Here is a 21110-nt window from a genome sequence, read left to right as displayed (position 1 = left end):
AAGGTGTAGGGTGGGGGGAGTGAGGGCACAAGTAAGCAATATTTAGTGCTGACATCTAAAATATTTGGATCAGCTTGTCCATAAGAATTTTATTTTTGGCATAATGGAAATTCCTCAGAATCAGCATGTAGACCACAGGACATTAAAGCTCAGGATACTAATATTCATGAAATATTGTAAAACATGTTTGTATGGAATCTGTTCAAAAGGTCATATAATCAATATCAGAGTAAAGTCTTCCAGTGTGGATGATATATTCGACATAGTGTATAATGAAATGCCATCATGCTGGGGGTGGATGACATTAACAGGCTGATTTTTGACTAAAGGTCGATATTAGTTTTGTGAGTTGGGTAATCTAACTATAAAAGTCACTCCCTGTGTTGGGAAATCAAGTAAAGCGGTTAGACAGGGAGGATCCTTTCGTTCTCTTTTGTCCTTTCGGTTATGTACGAAACTTGTTCATTAATCACTGGTGTTAGATGGGGGTGAAAAGAGTGTTTGTGCCATTTTCCCTGGCTGTTATGCCACACTGCTGGTCAAGTCCTGATCAGCTCTCTGCTCACAGCATCTTGGTTCATTGGAGCGCTTGTTTCATCCCTCCACATCTGCTTCTTCGCAGACATGCACATGCTATTATAAGCTATGGAACGTAACAGAGTTTTATTTTCCAATGTGTATTTAATAAACTTTGAGCGAATGTCAGCTTTTTGTCTCTTACCTGTCACTGTAACTGTCATTTTTAATACAATCGTGTATATATTATTTTGAAGTAGATGAGCATGCTGGTCATCTCTGATTGTTTACTATGTGCTCTGTAACCATTGTGTCATGCTACAATGTGTCCACAAGAGGGCACCAGTGCACCAGAGAACATCAGCTTATTGGAAGGCTTAAATGTTACTATTGCTCGATAAAGGAAATCCCCAGCAGATCAGACAGAGGACTTCTGGTGCTCAGATTTGTTTAATTCTACAGAGTATAATATAAATATACTCAGTAAAATGTCTGAAATTAATAACTGACATTACCTGATGTTTCCTGTTGTTAAAACAATAGCAATCTGTTGATCCTTGACTGAGAAAAGGTTTAAAAAGTTGGTAACACCAGTAACATCACACATTCACACACAGAAAAATAGAATCAAGTGAAGTGCATGAAATGAAGATTTGATTGAATTCCTTCAGTGATAATCTACAGATAAACTGCTGCTTGTATTTTGACACATTTCCTCCTACAATGTGTCCTTTCTTTCTTTTAATTTAACCTTTACGGTAAAAATTCATGTTATCAGTACAGTTTTGTTTTTTCCCTCTATTTGACCATGACATCAAAAGTATGCCATGTCTATCAGTCCGTGATACGAAGTTAAATATGGCTTTGAGCCACTAGTTATCAATCACCTACGCACACTATCACAATGGTAAAGGTCAGTTTGCATCTAAATGGAGAACAGAAACTTGTTTTGAAGGAAGTGAAAAGAAGTTTAAATAACCGGATGAATTCAGTAAACATGTGAAATGGTTAGTGGAAACACAAGACAGAAAAATGACTAGTGACAATATGAAACATTTTATGTATACAAAAGATGCAGATGATTGCAAAACAATGTAGGATTTACAGCAAGTAAAAATGCACTTTTTTCCATACAAAACAAACAAACAAACAAACAAACAAAAAAACAGGCCCTTCAGTAAACAAAATCACAGAAAAAAAATCTACAATTCAAGCCTAAAATATAAAAATCATAGTGCAAATGTGCTTTCTGAGTTTGAAATGGAGAGATTATTATTTCCTTCAGCAAAGAATGGAATAATAGAATGAATCCAGAAAGATTTGAATGGTTGAATAAAGCAGCAAGTAATCATCTATGTTTGGTTTGTTTGTTTTAGTGCTCTCTCCTCTCTCCTGCTCTGTGTTTGTTACTGTCACAGTCTCTTAAGCATAAATGCTCTAGGGAATGTAGTTGCTGTACCTATTGTGTAGTGTAAACACACAAGTTCACAGCCTTGTGGTATAAACATTTTACAACAGTCTAATGCCAAGCGATCCTCTGGTCCTGCTGCTGAAGTCTCTCAAATACTCCGTATGGAATACACTGGTTCCACAACCTGAGATGAGAAAAAAAAAACCATTTGGATAAAGATGAAGAGATATTATTAAGTAACATGTGGTTGGGATTTTCTTACCTCAAAATCTTGATTCTTTTACAGTTTCTTAGACTGGCTCCCAGGCTTTGTGCACCAACATCTGTCAACTTGTTATACGCCACGCTGTCAAACAGAACAAAACATACAAATTTAGACTTAACATTTCTCTTAAGTGTAGCACTGTGGTATCTACTAACACTCAGTAGATGAAAATGTGAGATGTAATCTTACTCTAGCTCAGTGAGAGATGCCATGTGAGGGAGGGCAGCAGCCAAACTCTCTGCCCCTTCATCAGAAATCACATTACTGTAGAGACTGTAAAAAACAAAGGGAGAGGGAAGTGCAATTATAGTTCGAACCAGTATGTGGTTTGGGTGTGGGGATGTGAGTGTTTTTATAATAAATACCTTAAATGGTGCATTTTGGGTAGATCCCTCAGTGTGGCTGTGAGTTTCTTCACCCCCTCGTCCCCTATACAATTCTGTGACAGACTGTAAGCCAAAAAAGAGGTCACAGGTAAAAACACAAGAAGTACAAAAAAATGCATATGTTTTTAGTCTCTATTGTCTCCACTTCCCTAACAGATGTTTAAATAAGCATTATAAAGTGCACATACTTCCCCTCAGCAGCTAAAGCACCCATTTAAAAAAAACAAAATTTCCAGTCGAATGATTAAATGATAAAAAAAATTGTACTGGAAATTCTAAATATTTTGCTCTTCACCCATGTAAGCTTGAGCAATAGAAATACCACTCCATCGGTCAACATTTTTGGCCCAGACCGAAATATCTTTACGGCTATTGAATAGATTGGTGTGAAATTTACAAAGATTTTCATGGTAACAAGAGCGTGACTTAAAATGACTTTGGTGAAAGTGAAATTTCACCTAGCACCACTAGCAGGGTTTTCACTTGTCCTGTGCAATATCTCTACATTTACCAGATGGATTGCTACATTGTGTACAGTTATTCGTGGTTACAAGATGACATAACTTAATGACATTGTGAAATTTGGTCTTTTTTTATCCAGTCCAGCTTGGGAGCACACTTAAAACAAGGTAACAGAGGAGTTCAGATGTCATACTCACTTGAGTATCTCAAGAGAGCAGAGGGAGACTAAAGCTTCTGCCAACTTCTCAGCTCCTTTGTCGTCGATCTTGCTCTTCTCTAAACTGAAGGAGAGAGAAAGAGAGCACAAGTGTGAGAAACTAGAAACACACAGAGAGACTGATGCACTGAGGAAAAACAAAAAGTATTATTTACTCTAAGTGCTGCAGGTTATTTAAACCTGGCAGGAGCTCCCACAGCTTGGGAAGAGCCAGGGGGCCACTCTCTGGACCAAGCCTAGAGCAAAAGACACCATTGCCATCATTGACATCTTCATAATTATCCCGTTCAAACATGAAATGGCACAATGTCAAAATGAGTTACTCACGCAAACTCCAGCTTGTGTAGCTCTTTGACTGCTGGCACTCCTTCTGCCAGGATGGAATCTGATTGGCTGGAGCTACCGGAGAACACAACAACATGTACTTTAGCCTATATGTTGCAAAGTATATCCATGTGTATCTATGTGTTTGCGTCCATGTGTGGTGCATTACCTGTCTGACAGTCTCCTGTTCACATGTATGTTCACCAGCTTGGCCAGGTGATCTATGTGACAGACCTGCGTGGCTTTCAGAGGGTGGATCTTGAACTTGGAGACCACCTGTTGTAGGAGCACCTCTTCACCACTCTGCTTTAGTTCTCCCCATAGGGTGATGACATCGGCAATGCACGCCCTAGAAGATACTCAAAGATTTAGTCTCACAAGGCCTGATATTGGGCTGCCAAGCTAAAATTCGACATTTACAGTTTAGCAAATAATCACATGATACCAAGCAGTTTCTGGAGATATGGACTGTACCTGTATGTGTTGATGTCGCTGAGCCCCACCAGGGCCCTGAGTCCAGAGATCTGTATCCCAGAGTCCTCGAGATCCAAACAGAAACTTCTACCTTCAGTTCCACCCCTTTCAAGAATCTTCTGCACAGCGAACGTGTCCAGTGGGCTGAGTGAAACTCCGTGGAATGTCAGGACCTCTGGAAGGTTCGCTGCCAGGTGAGTGGCCAATCGTGTGCCACCACTGTCTCTGCTATTGTTATCATGTGTGAAACTTGCCTCATAAACATAGTGACATGCCTCCAGAATCTGTGCGGGGCTCATGTCAACATGGGAAAGTTCCTCAATGTGTTTGGTTACTAAACCCTGCTTGCTGACCACCATGTCTCTGAAGGTTGTCTCTGTGTACAAGTGAAGCCTCTGCAGCTCTGTCCGATTGTGAAAGAGGAGACCAACTGCAAATCTCAATGTTAGCTCCAGCTCCTCTCTTTGGGGTCGCCGACGCCCCTTTGGGCCTGACTGGAAAGGGAGGGTCTGTAGGAAGGAACGGTCTGATACAGTTCTGTGGGAAACAAGCGAAATAGGTTCAGGGAAATTCAGACAGGGTAGTGCCGTCAAAGTGGAAGAGAAAAGAGGCTGACAGTAGGAGTTAAAGGGGATATGTTCTTTCATTTTAATCTAACAAGCAACATTTTGGATCTGTGCCAGACTAAATGTTTATTCAACCAGGTCTTCAGTCTAGTTTGTCAATAAAAACCTGTGACTTCAAAAATGTTGTGAATCAAAAAACTACATATTTTTACCTTGACAGAGACAGATGGACCCCTGCCAGGTAACTCTGAAGGAAGGGGTTGGCCCACAGAAGTATGTTTTCACTGTTTTCCACATCTGTGCTTCCTCGGTTCACCCTTCTTTCTCCTTTCCTTCCTCCTTCTATTTCTTTTCCGTCCTTTCTTTCTGCTCCATCCGTCTCACCACTTAAGTAAAACTGTGTCGTCCTCAGGTGGTGAGAGAGGAATAGCCCTGTCTTGAGGCCAAAAGCCTTGAGTTTGGCGGATATGGTCCGTCCTGCGGGAATGACAGAAGAGTTGGCTTTGACCCCATCCCAGGCCAAAGAGCTCACCTGGGACAGCAACTCTTTGTCCTCTGTGCTCTGTATTTCACCTCCACCACTCTTCATCTCCTCTGCCTCCAAATCATCTGCCTCTTTCTCCTTTGCTTTTGCCCTCCTTGCTCTTTGGGTTCGAGAACGAGTGTGCACCTGTGTTCGGGACTTTCTCTGAGTATTTTTGGATCTTCTCTTCACATCAGTGCTACTAGAGACATGTGTCTGGGTTTCTTCTACACATTGAATGGATATTTGTGCTTGAGCCTCAGCCTGTGAGTTTGTGTTACTACAGTCCCTTTCCATTTTTAGGCGAAGCACTTGATGGCAGAGCCCAGTTAAAGTTCTCGGTAGAGTCCCTGAACTTTTGGACTGCTCTAAAACCAAGCACACCAGCCGACATAGCCCAGGGTTCCAGCAGAGGAGATGTAGATAGCTGGAGTTTTGTAAGCAGTCCAAAGCAGATGCCCTGAGGGCAGGATCAGTAAAGTACTTTGACAAATAACTCTCGACATACGTGGGGGTGAAACCACTCATCTCCAAAAGGCTGTCCGCCCGCCGCAGTAGCTGGCTGGCAGTGCCTCTTGGTCGGGTAGAGAGCAATAGCGTGCTGCCCTGTAGGAGGGCCCTCTGAAGGATGGCTGCGTATAGCTGTCTCACTGTGTATGTCTGCGCTTTACTGTCTTTCTGCAATGATGAGAATAAATCTTTTTCTTGAGTCTGGAGTAGAATTTCATAGTCCCGCAATTGTTCAAACCCATCAAAAATGATGAGCACACGCTTAGGAGCTGCGAGGATTTGAGCATACACTGCTTGGGAGTCAATACAGGAAGGGGCAAAGGAGGAGAGGTTGAGCAGGAGGGTTTGAAGGCTATAGGTCGGCTCTGTTATGGTGAGTGCTTTGCCATCCAATAAGAAGACAAAGTCAAACTGAGGGATGCAGTCTCTGGACCAGTCAAGACACAGCTTCTTGATCAGGGTGGTTTTTCCCATGCCTGCATTGCTGAATAGCAATATGTAGCGTTTGGGTTTGTCTCCATTTGAGCTCTCAAAGATCTATGAAGACACAGTTAAACATACACTTACATATAACTAAATGAAAATACTCAGCTGCATGGTTTCATGTTATCAGTTATGTAAGCACATAGTTTGACAATGATTGCTGTAAGCTGTCCAGTGAAAGTGAAATTCTTACCTGACTCTGCCCCAACAAGCTTTTTTGTCGGTCTGTGTCTCCCATGATGACTAATTCTTTGTCCAGGCATTTGTTTGTGTTTTTTCCAGAACGAAGAATCTCTCTCTGGATCACTTCCACATCTACGTAATGAGATGTCAGGTTCAAACCTGCCTCCATATCCTGACAGGCTTGACTCATGTGGACTTTGGCCTTCTGAATGTAGTCCTTGACACTCTCTGGAGATGAAAGACAACTGAATACCAAGCTGCTCTACCACACAACATTTGCAGCTTCAGGAATTTTTAGATCAAAGCAAAAGAAAGGACTCAAAGACGTGGAAACTTACGTGGAATGTCAAGGACGGTGGGAGACTGAGGAACAGGTGATTCTTTACAGGGGGATGTCTCTGAAATGCAACAAGTCATGATATTTTTAACATGGAAGTAAATGTACTGGGTAACTTACCCACAAGGAGAGAGATGTATGACACAGATACTCACCATTACTGGGGGAGAGTGGTGAAGCACAAAGGGGAGACATAGCTTTGCTAGCAGTATCTGACAAAGATCCAGGTGGGGATGAACTCATTTGAACTGGTGCTACTGCACCGTCCACTAAAAAAGGAGAATCAAAATGAGAACACTTAAAAAAAAAACAACAACAACCTGTAAATAGGGAACTATTTAACTATGTAACCCACACAACACTGTCACTGTAAGATCTTGGTAGAAGTTGTCACACATTAACTTAACAACTTTTTTTGAGTTTTACTCACCAGGGGAGAGGGGTGGCACTTGGAGGTTGCGGGGTGGTGAGGGAGCAGGCACTGTATTAGAAATAGAGATATATTATATATGCAATTAAAAGACATGATGAGGGAGCAACCCAAGACATGACAAGTAATTTACTGTGTATAAGACTTCACTAAGGGCTTTACATGGTACAAGCAATTACACATACATTTAAAACAATAAAACACAAATTCAAGGGATAAAATCCTTAAAAATGTAATTAAAAAGATAAACAGAAGGGAGTTCACAATGTGGGTGAAAAATGGATAGCAACCCAAATGCTTTGAGCCCCTACATATCCACAATCCACTGACAATTGTTTTTACTTAAATGTCCTGATTACGTCTCTTTTCAGGAATGTATGGGCGGGTGTACAGACAAAGTGTAACCCATCATCATAATAAAACTACCCCGCACTCCAGACTAATTCATAGGAGCATTTCCAAAACAATCCATAGGAGTTTTTTCTAATATGCTGCTTTTATCAGCAGTAATTGTAAAAAAATAATGATGTTTAATCGTGTGACAGAGCTGTGGTTAAGATCTGGTTAGGTTTTGGCGCATGAGCCTGCTGCTTAGTCTTAAAGAATGATGGCGTGGGTTAAAGTTACTTCCTTAAAGTTATTCAGCCTTCGTCATCATGGCAACAGTGAACACCACAACAATCGAAGTGTCCCGACTTGTAGTTGAAAATGTGACACTCGCACTTGGAAGCGGGAAGCAAACAACGGTCTCCTGCAGCTATGTCCAAGATTTTGACAATTTGTAAATGTAACTATAGCTTGTTTTTGATGGTTGAATTTTCAGCCTATCCTGTCTTTTTTTGTGTGAGAACGGTCTAAAATTCAAGTAGGAATGTAATTAGCCAGGGTAACTGAAAATGCTTGCCTGAGTATGCTGGACCCTGAAGTCTCAGTCCAGGGCAATAGAGTGAATAAATATCTTTAATCTTTTTTTAGGCTAATTATATTAAGAAAAAAGTTTTTTAGTGTCTCCGGCCTAGTTAGTTAAATTATGCTCTACATGAATAAAATAATCCTAGTCTTCATTTCCTCTACACATCTCTCTGACACAATGTCAGCAAAATCAGAACACTATAAGCTCCACAAACAGGACATATTATCGGGGATTGCATAAGACTGCACTAAATTGAATAGGTGTACCCAAAAACGGATAACTGTGCTTATGAAAAAGAATGCATATGAATGCTTAAACTCACCAAATATGTATGTGGGTGCAGCAGCTGTATTTGGGAGTGGAAGAATAACCGGAGGAGAGAGACTCAGTGTCTGAACAACCTGATATCCTGGGGTGTCTGGGATGGTGATAAACTGGATGGGAGAATGGAATTGAAGGATTCTCGGTGGAGATGTGGAGAGGCCTGCTGTCTCTGCTGGAATTGGCTCTGATCCCATGTCACTACCTGTAAAACAACCAGGGACAACATTCTTATCATTCTCTTTAAACAGGTTTTGTTAATCTTGACCGTATCTGAGATGGGGGTTGCAGAAAGGAAACAAACTAATAGTTCAGTTTCCCAAGAAATAATAAGGGAATCTAATATTTTATGTTAAGACTGAGGCTTTTGTACTGGCAATCACAAAGACACAGCCATCCAAGATTTCAAGTAAAAACAGTTAAAGGGTTGTTTTGCAAAATTAGCCAATAAACTACAAACTGTACACCAAGTTATTAACAGTTATTGTTGGGTCCTCCTTGAACAAAACATTTAACTAGGTGCTCAGTGATCAACAGTAGATAGCTGATTTCACTTGTAATGCAAGTAAATATCAACATCTTTGCCTAAACAACAAGATTTTGCATCATACTGAGAACAAAATTTGTTATCTTAAACTGAACAAGAGGAAGTTGGGTGAAGTGAGGTTTCTTCTTTTGCTTCATCAATGTCACTTCTTGACATACAAATTAAACTTCCTGTTTTTTTATCCACATTTCATTGACATGAAAGAACCAAGTCAAGCATTGTAAACTAGCATGCCTTTCACCCATGAGTCTACTGTTACTATTGCAGCCCCATGTGATTAGCCTTATATGCAAAATGACACTTACTAATATACTATATATAGTATTTAGTAATATAAATTTCCTTATGCAAGCACATTTTTTAAATATTCCTTTGTTCCTCTGTCTATTAAAGCCCTCAACACCACATAGACTGCAATGTGCATAAGCCGTAGCTGTACTCTTCTTCTTATTGTTCATCACAGTATTTGTTGTAATATGTGTGCATTTTTATGAGATGATGGTGTAGATGGGCCTGTGCAATCGATGAACGAATATATTTGTTGTTTTTACAGTTGTTCTTACATCACAGTGTACTGCCCTAACCCTAACCCTAACCCTAACCCTAACCCATTCTTATCTGATCTTAACTTAACTTAACTTAACTTAACTTAACTTAACTTAACTTAACTTAACTTAACTTAACTTAACTTAACTTAACTTAGCTTTAACTTTAACTTATCTGAAATTTTCTTAATATATCTTATCTTACAGAGTAAACTGTGATTTACATAGTGCTCAGGCTGTTTGTCTGCAGTCTGTTTAATACATTACCCTTAAAGTTACATCTGCATTGATTATACTATTTAACAAACCTGTCCAAATTGTAGCCATATAACCTGAGTTACACCGATTAGCCTAGCCCCTGAAATAGCTCATTTAAAAAAACAAAAAAACTGTCCTAATGCATAAAGAATTCCAACAATTTAGAGCAGGAATGATGAAAACTTACCCTGAGTGACAGCTGGCTCAGTCTGTGCCTTTTTAGTCTTTGCTCGACCTGCAAGAGTTGAACAACAAAGATTACAACTGATTGTTATTTGCATGCAGTATGAATGTGTTATTTTACTAAAGAAAGACTACATGTGTGTATGGTAGGGGGATGGAAGAGGACCAATCAAAAGGAGATGATCGGTCCTCGGGAACCACCTTCCTACAGTATAGAGATTTTTCTTTTACTGTGTTTTTTATTATTATTTTTATTACCTTGCATTTTTTGCATTGTATCTTAATGCAATGCATGCTGTATAGTTTTAAATGTTTAATGCATTTTTCCTACTGTTCCAGGCAACCATTTGCCTCTACTCATATCTTGAAACCTTCTAAAGATGTTTAATCCATTACAGTAAATATAAAGTCATGCATTTTTACCATTGCATAGTGGTGAAGTACAAGTTTACTGATTGATTTGAAAAGTCTGCGCCGCTTCACCAATTATGCAAACATGAACGCAAACTTGATGAATCACACGTTTCAAGCAAGCCTGCTAAATGATTTTTCATAACAATGCTTTGAATTAAAACCAATGGCTTATCTGAACACAGTATACGGATTTCTGAAAAGTGGTGATGTGATTAGCAGCTATGGCATTTTGAACAGTTTGTAGCTCTGTCTATTTACAACACATGTAGAAAAGGATTTATCATTGTGAAACTGAAGGAGAAAGCACTCCTGTCATATAAATTCTCTGTTCTTTTGCAATTAGTTATTCTTGAGTTATGCCTATCACTGGACTCTGTACTGACATTATGTGATGGACTATAAAAATGAAAAGTAATAAAGCAATTATTGCCATATCAAACGCCAAAATATTGTTAATACTTAACAGACAGAAAACCAAATGAACAGTTTGGTAAACAGTTTGGTTCACCTGCTGCTCGTTGCCTTTTAGCTCTGGTTGGCATGTTGCCTTCAGTGCAAGGTTGTGACCGGGGAGCTGGTGAGGAAAAATATATATCCAAAATTTGAATCTACACACACAAGTAAAGCCGATGTGTTAGTTCATGCAATTTCAAAATTGAATTTATATGTCAAAGGGATTATTAGGGCAGTTAGACAGTATACATATGACACTGAGCTGCAGTCAGTGGGTTCTAGTTAAAAGCTGCTTCTCTACCTCTTGGTCTTTTACTCCTGTGATTTGTTTTGCTTGTTACATTGTGCTGCTGTTCCTGCTGGTGGCTCTCTGCGCTGGGTAATGCTGTTGTTGTGATAATATCACCTGAAACGCATCAATGAGGAAGTAAAAGATTCAGTGAGGCAGCAAGCAAGCAGTCAGATTAACCAGAATTATTATTTTTCTCAAGCATCTCAATACAGAACTGAAAGTTATGGCAAGCCAATGACTGTCACTGTGAACCAAGAAAATGTTTCTCAACCCTTGTGTTTTGTTGGCATTGGTCTTAGTTCCTCATTAATTCTTTGAAACCCAAAATGTAGAATGGTGCCAGAGCCATAACCCTTCATTTTGCATGGTCTTGCCAAAAAGTTTTACAACAAAGTTATGTACATATATGCTACAAGGTGAATTGACTCATGTTGGAGTGAATTGGACCTCAGCTCGATGTACCACCCTGTTAAACCAAGTAGTGCTGCAAAAAAGCAGTGTCACCACCAATCACCATTATAAATCATATCAAAATCCATTGCTGGAGAGGGTTGTGGGGTTCCAGAACCCCAAGCAGAGCATTGGTCTTCAATTTAATAGACATGAGTTCATGTGTTGCTTTTGGCTAGATGTGAAGATACAGAAGGTAAATCTAAATGTGAAGGAGCTCACAACATCATCAGAGACCCCTCCCACCCCCACCATGGACTGTTCTCCCTGCTGGTCTCTGGGAAGAGGTTTTGCAGCACCTCATTGTTGAACACCTAGTAATCCCCCCACCCACACACACACACACGCACGCACACACACACTCACACACTCGCACACTTGAAATGGAGGGTTCCATGGACTATACAAGTTTATACAGTCTACTGCTGTGCAATTATACTCAAGCAAATGTGCTATATATATAGTTTGTCTATCTATCTATCTATCTATCTATCTATCTATCTATCTATCTATCTATCTATCTATCTATCTATCTATCTATCTATCTATCTATCTATCTATCTATCTATCTATCTATCTATCTATCTATCTAAATCTAGTGCCTGAAATATAGGGATTTCAAAGTTCATTCCAGTATCTTCAAGATCTTTTGAGGATCTAATTTGACTGTTATTAAACTCAACTTTCCCTGAACTGATTTAGCTGATGTTACAGGTCACACAAAAAAAGGAAAAAAAAGTAGAAGTGATCTTACAGTTGTTGTTGTTGTTGTTGACGTCCACACCATTCAACCATGGATCACCAAAGAGGATTTCTGTGTCTTCCTGTTCTAGGTTAGAAAATGCATAGAGGGTGTTGGGTTTATACTTGAATATGTGTGTGTGTGTGTGTGTGTGTGTGTGTGTGTGTGTGTGTGTGTGTGTGTGTGTGTGTGTGTGTGTGTGTGTGTGTGTGTGTGTGTGTGTGTGAGAGAGAATTGAGTGAGAATGTGTGTGTCAAAATTCAAACAAGGTTTAGTTGCAACTTACCCATAAACTTTCGCAGGTAATCATCATTGAGGAATTCAGATAAATCTAAATGTAAAACAAGTAATGAGAATTATTAGACACAACATTTTCAACTGTTTTCCCATGAAGCACCTTTCACCTCAGTCTGGAGAGATTCTAGCTTTCACCTCTACCTCAACCAAACATACTGAATATTATGCATGATGGTATGATGTCATTATGGAATTTAGTCAGTTAATCGGTTCAGGAACCTGTTAAAAATTTGCCAATATTAACCTGGTAGATCTCCAAAGTTAGGATCGGGAGGCAGGTCCTGTTCCACTTCATGCATCTCGGTAACTAGCACAAACACATATACACACACAGAGGGAATACAAAAGGAAGATAGGTCAATTAATGATTCAAGTCATTAATAAAAGAAAAAAATGAAGATACCGACACCTACATGCATTCTCATAGCTGACTCTCATTTAAAACAACATTGTTGTCATTGTTCTCAAATATATGTAAAGGGATAATGATATTGTGAGAAGTAATTGTAAATGTAAATAAACCTCATGTCATGTGCTAGAAACAAAGACATAATGGGCATAGGCAAATGACAAAAGGTACTGCATTCATTAAAAACAATGATTTTGCATTTTGTAATGTTTCAGTTTGAATTTCATGCCGTTCATGCAGTTAAGTGAGTTAATTAGTTGCACAATAAGTACATAATACAGTTAAGGAACCTGTAAGACATTTTGGCAATATTAACCTTGTAGATCTTCCAAGTCAGAATAGGGAGGCAGATTCTGTTCCTCTTCCTGCATCTTGGTATCTAGCACAAACACACAGAAGGAATGAAAAGGAAAGTTAGGTCAATTAATATCTTAAGTCTACAATTTAGTTTCTTACGCTTATGTTTAGTCACTCTGTGTGTGTGTGTGCGTGCGTGTTTCTGTGAATGGCTGGCTCTTGTATGCCCAGAAGGCTGTTTGATTGATATTAGCTATGGGTTGTTGTTAAGAGTCGGTGGCTCTTGTGTAGCAAGTGTAACTCTCTGCTCTATCTATGATAGAACATCACATTATAGCTTTATGTACAATGAACAATGTAACAATGAAAAATGTCCATCACAATATCCTAGAGCCCAAGGTGACTTGATGAAATGTCAATGTCAATCCAACAGCCCAAAACCTAGATATTACATTTACTACAATGTAACACCAAAAAAGCAACACATTTGCACGAGTGCTGCTTAAAAGAGGGATGGACAGAAAATGTCATCAAAATTAATGCCAGCTGTATTGTACTTTGCACCCATGGCGAATGAAAAAAATAGTGTCTTTACCAATAACGGCCTACAGTAAAACCACAACTTCAACTGTCAACTGTGTGTGTATGTGTGTGTGTGTGTCTGTCTGTCTGTCTGTAATGCTGATCTGTTTGAAACTGAAATTCAAAGACAAGCATGCCATAATCCAATGTGACCAAATTTGATTAACAAAATTCAGCACTGACACAGAGCGAGAGCTAGGAAGGAAGGAAGAAGGACAAAGAACTATGCATCACACCCAATACAGACAATTCAGTTCATACACTGCAATACACTGGATGAAAGAAGCAGACAGAAGCTTTTATGGAATGCAATTTACATCATGAACTGATACTCATCCAAAACTGGTTTACATTATGTAACAGTTACTTTTTATACTTGGTATTTTAACTGGGCTATTGTTTTGGGTATCTCTATCTTCCTTCTCTCCGTGAATTTAAATTAAAGGTGCACTTCATCAATTATACACATCATAGTCGGCTAACAGGTCCTGTGGAGTACAATTGCATCTTCGGCAAAGGTTATATAAAGCTTTTTTTTGCTTGACAGGGAGTTGTCCAAAGTCTGATGATTTGTTTCCAGCGATGCCACTTTTGGCAACGCTATGAGTTGGGGCTAAATATAAGTTTGAAAATAAAAATACAAATCTGGTGGGGTGGTTTACACTAGCTGCTACCAGCATAAAACACCAAATGACATCAATTGAGCTTCATTGGCAGTAATGTAGTGGCCATTGTTTTTGAAAGAAAGAAGAATTTTCTGGTTCTGCTGCATTGATTTTGATCGTTTTCTTTTTTTTTCAAATTGTCCTTAATGAGTCCGACAATGTTTTGAGTAAAATCCTGAATCAGAAGACTACTCTTTTAAAGCCAATCTAACACAGCCCATGAAGCATTCCTCAACGCATTGTGAGTCATTGATTAACACATTCACCTCATGCTAGTGTGTTTGTAGTTGCTTGTTGTATTGAAAGCTACAATGCGCAGTGTTGCTTTTCACCTTGTGCACACTAGGTAACAGTCCAGCTCTCTAAACAGAAACAATACTGTGTAATTGTTCAACATCAAAACAAGTCACTATGACAAAACTAAAAAGACAGTTTTGGTTTCTGTTAGAGCCCCCTTAGGACACATGGCTTTCCTTGTTATGACGATGTTTGAGTGCATCCTGATACACACCCTTCCTTTAGTGCAACCAGGGTGACACTGCCCTGCTAACCAACAAGCCTTGCCATCTTAGTGACTTACTGGGTATAATAAAACACAAAATTGTCTGATGAACCAGTTCATCTGGGCTGTTGGCAGGTGAACAAAACAACAACTTTACTGGCAGGTAGACAGTTCCTCTGTTTTTCAATTCAGTCCAATTCAATACAACTTTTAAAAACAATGAATGGCTATAAAATTAAGACAAACTTAACTGTGTGAAAAAAAACATTAATAAGTAACTATCAATATCTAAACAACAATCTAAAAGATGAAGAAAGTAATTAGGTTGTAAAAGCACAAGAATTTAGAAACAAAAAGGTTGGGCAGCAAGATAAAACAGGAATAAAAGACTGATTGATGTTAAAAGGAGGTGGGTGCTGATACTCGATAAGATATCCTAATAAGAATTCACCTGCTTACGTAGGTTCACTATGCTCATGGATTTCCTCACAATTTGTTAGACACAAAAATAACTAAGATCCCTTTGTTTAACTCCAATAACCTTTCAACAGAACTTCACAGTACTATTCAAGATTTTTCTGTCTGTCGCTTTCAGACTGTAAAACCAGCACGTAGAAGAAAAATTGGAATTGGATAAAAAGAACAACTGAAGTGACCACATGGGATAATTTACATATTTTTGGAATATAACTTTTGTTTTTAGCTATCCTAAACAATTACATAATATGCATCCACAAATGCCAGCTGGTCCTGAACCTTTTTTTTAATTTTAAATGCTTCAGAAATGTGGCAATACTGTCTAGACTTATTTTTGCACAATATTGCACTCAGAAACAAGAGACTGTCTTAAAGGTGCAGTGTGTAGGATTTAATGGCATCTTGTGGTGACAGATGGCAACAAACTGAATCGTCCACCAACTTCTCTTTCAGTTGGGGGATGAAAATGTCCAAAAAAAACCATACCACCAAACTCTTCATGGGATCCATTGACCTTCTAACCTTTAAAATGCCAGTTGCTACAACCAAAAGATCACAAACACTTCTGTGCACATATCTGCAGCTATCTGGTTTGTGCAAGTACAAACAATGGAAATGATTCCTGCTCTCATACTATATGAAGTGAGGCTGAACTCCTACCACAAACCACAAAACAAATACAACCCATCAGACTCTCTGCAATTATGGACCTATAAAATTTGAATGTGTACTTTTACACTACCAAAGACATGGTTTCCTGATACCCGGAGCACATCTTACTGTATAGTTTTAGATAATAAACCAGTTGCTCATGCTATTTTAACAATTAAGAGAAAACCCCCTTACAGAGCATTTATGATCAGATGCACCTGCCCATAAGGCTTCCTCAAGTGCAAACACTTTATTTCAAGAAATGTCAGTGTGGGACACTTGCTGCTTATTTACAGACTTAAACTATGAGGAACTAGTCGACTTCAGCAACCTACTTTGCTCTGGCACTAAATCAAAATGGGCAAACACACTTGACACATGTAATGGAACATATGAGCAAGGTGAAAAAACAAACAAACAAACAACGAAGCAAGAGAGCAAAGACTATATATATATTGCTCAGTCTCAATTAAGACAGTAACATTCATTGTTTCTGCTACATGCGCTCATACAGTCCAGCACACACCCACACCCACGCTGCACGTTCATGTTTTCATGTATTGTTGGCAAGGCACGCACTGATTCAGAACAATCACTTTCATTTAGTTCTCTAAAATTCCCCAAAAATACTTTGTGTTAATTTCATCTTCCCCCAACAACAACCTCTCATCTCAGGTATTCACGCAAAAAAAAAAAAAATGATAGTGACGATGGGGGGTTCGCACGCACCACTGTAAGACCCTTAACATGCGTAATGGAGTTTACACTCTGGCATGGCTGAAATTCTGGAGCTAAATTCATACAAAACATAACGGTTAATAAAAGCAAATAATCCTTTCCAACAGATAGTATTTTTTAAGGATGGATTACGGTTATTTGAAGGGCGACAAATGTCAACCTGACGCAAATATCATTTTTAACAAAAAATAAAATAAAACATCAAGCATAGATAAAACTTCTATCACTATATACTTCTATAACACAATTTAAAATCATTTATAAACACACACACACACACACACACACACACACACATACACACATATATATATATATATATTTACATCAAACCAATTGAGATGAAGGGAAAATCCCGGACTTTTTTGTTGCCTTGGACTGCGCAGTTTGGATAAACGCTCTATGAGCACCGGGGTAACATTTACCTGTTAAGGGCCCCCCTGGATGATGTTCTCTGTCTCCAGTTGGTCGGTTGGACTCCTGCTGCATATTTCCCGTGTGATAAACTTCAAGCCACGGTAAGTTTCATCAACTACCACCTTATACTACTGCGCAACCAGCTCTGAGAATAAACTGATGTTTACTTTCACTTTGCCAAATTTGGTACAATAGAATACCAGATCAGAGAGATTTGGTGTGGCAGTTCGTTTCTGAATAGGCTGCATTGCAGTTTCAGTTTTGGTCTTCATTTACTAATTACATAATCGAAAAAACATTTTTAAATCATCATAGAACCTTAAATGAACATCAGTAATTACTCACTAACTCTCTGCAGGTAAGGCAAGATAACACACATGAGTTCTAGGCTAGTTACTGATAGGAGAGAGCACATTTAACATATGTCACACTTCTTGTCAATCTTAGATACAGAATGCAGCTGCTAGAGTTTAAACTGCAGCAAAGAGCCCTCGCACCTGTCTTGTTATGACTTCTCTGTGTATTCCATGCTAGTAATTTCCTTTTAACCCACTGTTAACATTTGCATGGATTTCTAAAGAAGTGTAGCAGATGTAGCCAACACATGTCTCTTATAGCTGAGGTTGAGACCAGTCTCAGGGGGCAACCAAAAGCAATTACTGTGTTGAAGCTGCCTTCTGTACTCATAGGCAGCATGATGGGACTAGACAGCCACCTCATGACGCAAAAGTCTTCTTTGTTGAGGGATCAGTTATTATTTTACTCTCAATAATTTAATGATGTTAGTTCTTTTTTTTTTTTTATTCCATCATTTACTTGATTTACTTTATGCTTTTCATATGATGTACAGTTATTATGTTACAACTACTTATGAGTTACATAAAGATCTTTTTAGGTATCAGTGAAAAGTATTTCCACACTGACGGACTAATGCTTGTTGGTCAATGTTCTCTATTTTTAACTTTGAAATGATGAGAAGTTATAATACTTGCATTGCTTGAATTGTAATAGCCATTTTCTCCCTCTGTGAACTCATAACACTATACACCACAGGCTTAGTGTGGACATGTAAATGTGGTGACTTGGTATGGTGGAAAGTACCTGCTTTACCTGCTCATGAGTGCAAATCAGATGAATACACTCACACAAACTTTTGGGAACATTACATAGACTTACATTCATTTCCAGGAGACATACTCTAACCCAGTGGTCTCCAACCCTGCTCCTGAAGAGCTACTGCTGTTTTAGGTATCTCCCCACTCTAACGCACTTGATTCTAATGAACTCGTTATCAAGCCTGTTGACAAGCTTCAGCTGCTTGATAACGATTATTGTGGCTGCTGGATCGCGGCCACATTATTAGAATGAGGTGTGTTAGGAGCAGGTTTGGACAACAGTGCTCTAACCATAACCACTACCTGCCTAACTCTAACCCTGACCTATTTCTCTAAGCCTAACCTTAACCAAAGACCCAAAAATCAGTGTTTAACCAACTGGACACACTGCTTTTGTTCCTTTTGACAAGCCAACCACAATTAACTGGTGATTCAACACTTCAAAACAATGTGTGTGTGTACATGTTGTACACACACACAAACACATACTTTAAACCAGTTCCAGTGCCACTTCCGCTGGTGATTAAACACTTGAAAACACACATACGGGCATACGGGCACACACACACACGCTCAGTCAATTCTGGGAAATGTGTTACCTTTGCATGCGTGCGTTAAGGAAACCTGTATAGGGTGAGCAAAGGCAGGAAAGAGTTATCACATTTGTTTTTATAGCTGATTGAAGGATTCCGATTTTTTTTTTTTATTCATTAGAACAAAACTGTTAAGATTGCTGTCATTTTTAGGCAGGAAAAACATTATCTGACCTGCGGGGGAATACATGCAACAAATCTTAGATAAAACTTCAACTAATAAACAAAGACACTATTGCGTGGTTACAGAGATCACAATAACGTGTGCTGATATATGTGCAGATGTAACACTCTGCCCTTGTATGTGAGCGCTATCACAGTTATCTTGACAGAAACAAACTATTTTTTTAACCAAGCATTCCTTTCTTGTCTCCAAACTTTGTGTTATGTACACTGATAGCAGGTTTCCCACACTAGAGGATACATTGTATTTTTAATGTTCAGTTTAACTTTGCAATGCAAACTCTGAGTTAAGATTTCACAAGCTTTAAAAGAGTCTAGCAGAGCAGACTGGCCGAGAAGTGAGACGGACATCAATATTTATTTGAAAGTTTATATTTTGGACTGTATCCTCCTAACAGAGAGGAAACCAAGCCCTTCTCTGAGTAATTAAGGTTAATTAGTGTGTTGTAAGAAATAATAGACTGTAGCTTTGGGAAGAAACTATCCAAACTATTTGGAGACAGGGCAGGTATAAGCATCGCCTAAAATTCTTTGCATGGCTAATGTTTTGGAAATAACTCAAAATGAAAGTGAAAGTAGGACACACACTAATAGCCAAACCCTGTCCTGGTATTAACTGAATAAGAGACTGTCTGACTCGACTTGTAAGGCACTTGTAAGGCACAAAATATTGGCAGGTGACAGAGATGACTTTCATCCTTTACTTTTGGTTGAAAATCAAGAAAAGGAAAATGGCAGACACAGTTGTGATAGCGTTCTCAACTTACCCCAGTGTGAATCCAACCTCTCCTTATCCTCATTTTCATATTCGTCTGCTGCACGGGCCTCAACAGGTGATGCATTTAATGCTGTGTCAGTTGTTTCACAAATATTGAAATGATCCGTGTTCAATTCAGTTGCCGCTACATTGTCATACATTGAGAAACAGTGGCCTTTTAATGAGTAGGTGGCTCCCTCTGTATCCAATGTCAAGCTTGTGTTTGTAATCTTGACCTCCATACTGTCAGTATACAAGTCTAGCATCTGGCAGGCGACTGCAAGCTCTGTTTGATCTTCCATATCAGAAACAGGACATGGTGCATCACTCGCTCTTTTTGCACTTGCTGAACATACAGCAGTCACACATGGGAGTAGGGGGAGTAACATTCTCTCTCCTCGGTCCCAGTGCTGCCACAGAGGCACTGCTATTCGCCTGGCTGCCTCCTCTACCTGCTCCAACCACTCCTTCTCATCCTCCGAATTCGACTCATCTACTCTTTCATTATCACTTACACGTACAATCCTGTGACTGGTGTAGTGTTCGTCCATCACTGGCCCTCTTGATGACATCCAATGGCTCAACTCCTGTATCAGTTTAGGGTTATGTCCTTGGCTCACAGAACCATAGAGTGGATGAAGGTTTGGCTTGGACCATGTACTGTTATGTTCATCCTCTGATCTCAACTGGTCGTGGATAGTGATGGCAGATTCTCTTGACGTTGATAACCCGTATTTCCTCACCTGACCCCATTGATCTTGTTGCCAGTGAGCGGTGGATTCTTGAGAATGAATTTCCAGCTTGTCAGATCCAGCTTTACATGTTGATTGGCTGTGAATGGTCTCAGGTGCAATCCCCTCAATAAATCGGTGAAGACTTAAGCTTTTTCTGTAGGCCTCTGAGATGATCTGCTCCTCCACTAAACCCTCCAGCATAGCCTTGATCTCAGCAAGAGAGGCCCAGGTCAGAGCCAGCCGCACTCCGCCAAGAACCTCCTCGAACTGGGCCATGATGACAACTTCTGCTCCGTGGACATTGATTTAGGGCAAGACATACATCTATATTGATTATATTTAAAGGGACAGAGATAAATATGTGTTCTTCCTCATGGAGGGAGGCGTTTGTGTGGTTGAAGGGGAGGTCTGTTCTAGGAGTTGTTTCAACTTTTTGGTGTGAGGAAGAGATTACATATTATTAGGAAGTGAAGTTCCCAAAAATGCAA

At 39.3% G+C, this 21110-nt stretch overlaps 1 protein-coding gene across 1 annotated transcript; it reads right to left on the bottom strand.

The window, feature by feature from the left end:
• Nucleotides 1-1588: 1588 nt before the first annotated feature.
• ciita (class II, major histocompatibility complex, transactivator) lies at nucleotides 1589-20898 on the bottom strand. Its single transcript, XM_062439326.1, has 23 exons — nucleotides 19899-20898; nucleotides 13228-13290; nucleotides 12747-12809; nucleotides 12492-12536; nucleotides 12218-12292; nucleotides 11023-11127; nucleotides 10777-10842; nucleotides 9859-9906; nucleotides 8323-8526; nucleotides 7088-7138; nucleotides 6813-6926; nucleotides 6659-6718; nucleotides 6331-6548; nucleotides 4834-6191; nucleotides 4056-4592; nucleotides 3751-3930; nucleotides 3585-3656; nucleotides 3413-3493; nucleotides 3238-3321; nucleotides 2558-2641; nucleotides 2382-2465; nucleotides 2190-2273; nucleotides 1589-2111 (listed from the first exon to the last, which is right to left on the bottom strand). The coding sequence occupies exons 1-23, from the start codon at nucleotides 20896-20898 to the stop codon at nucleotides 2036-2038; spliced, it is 4752 nt and encodes a 1583-aa protein (XP_062295310.1). The 3' UTR covers nucleotides 1589-2035.
• Between the last annotated feature and the right edge of the window lie 212 nt (nucleotides 20899-21110).

Source organism: Scomber scombrus, chromosome 18, assembly GCF_963691925.1.
Source record: "Scomber scombrus chromosome 18, fScoSco1.1, whole genome shotgun sequence".
NCBI classification, from domain to species: Eukaryota; Metazoa; Chordata; class Actinopteri; order Scombriformes; family Scombridae; genus Scomber; species Scomber scombrus.
The sequence above is the reverse complement of the archived record's forward strand: the minus strand, read 5'-3'. Positions and strand labels throughout refer to the sequence as shown.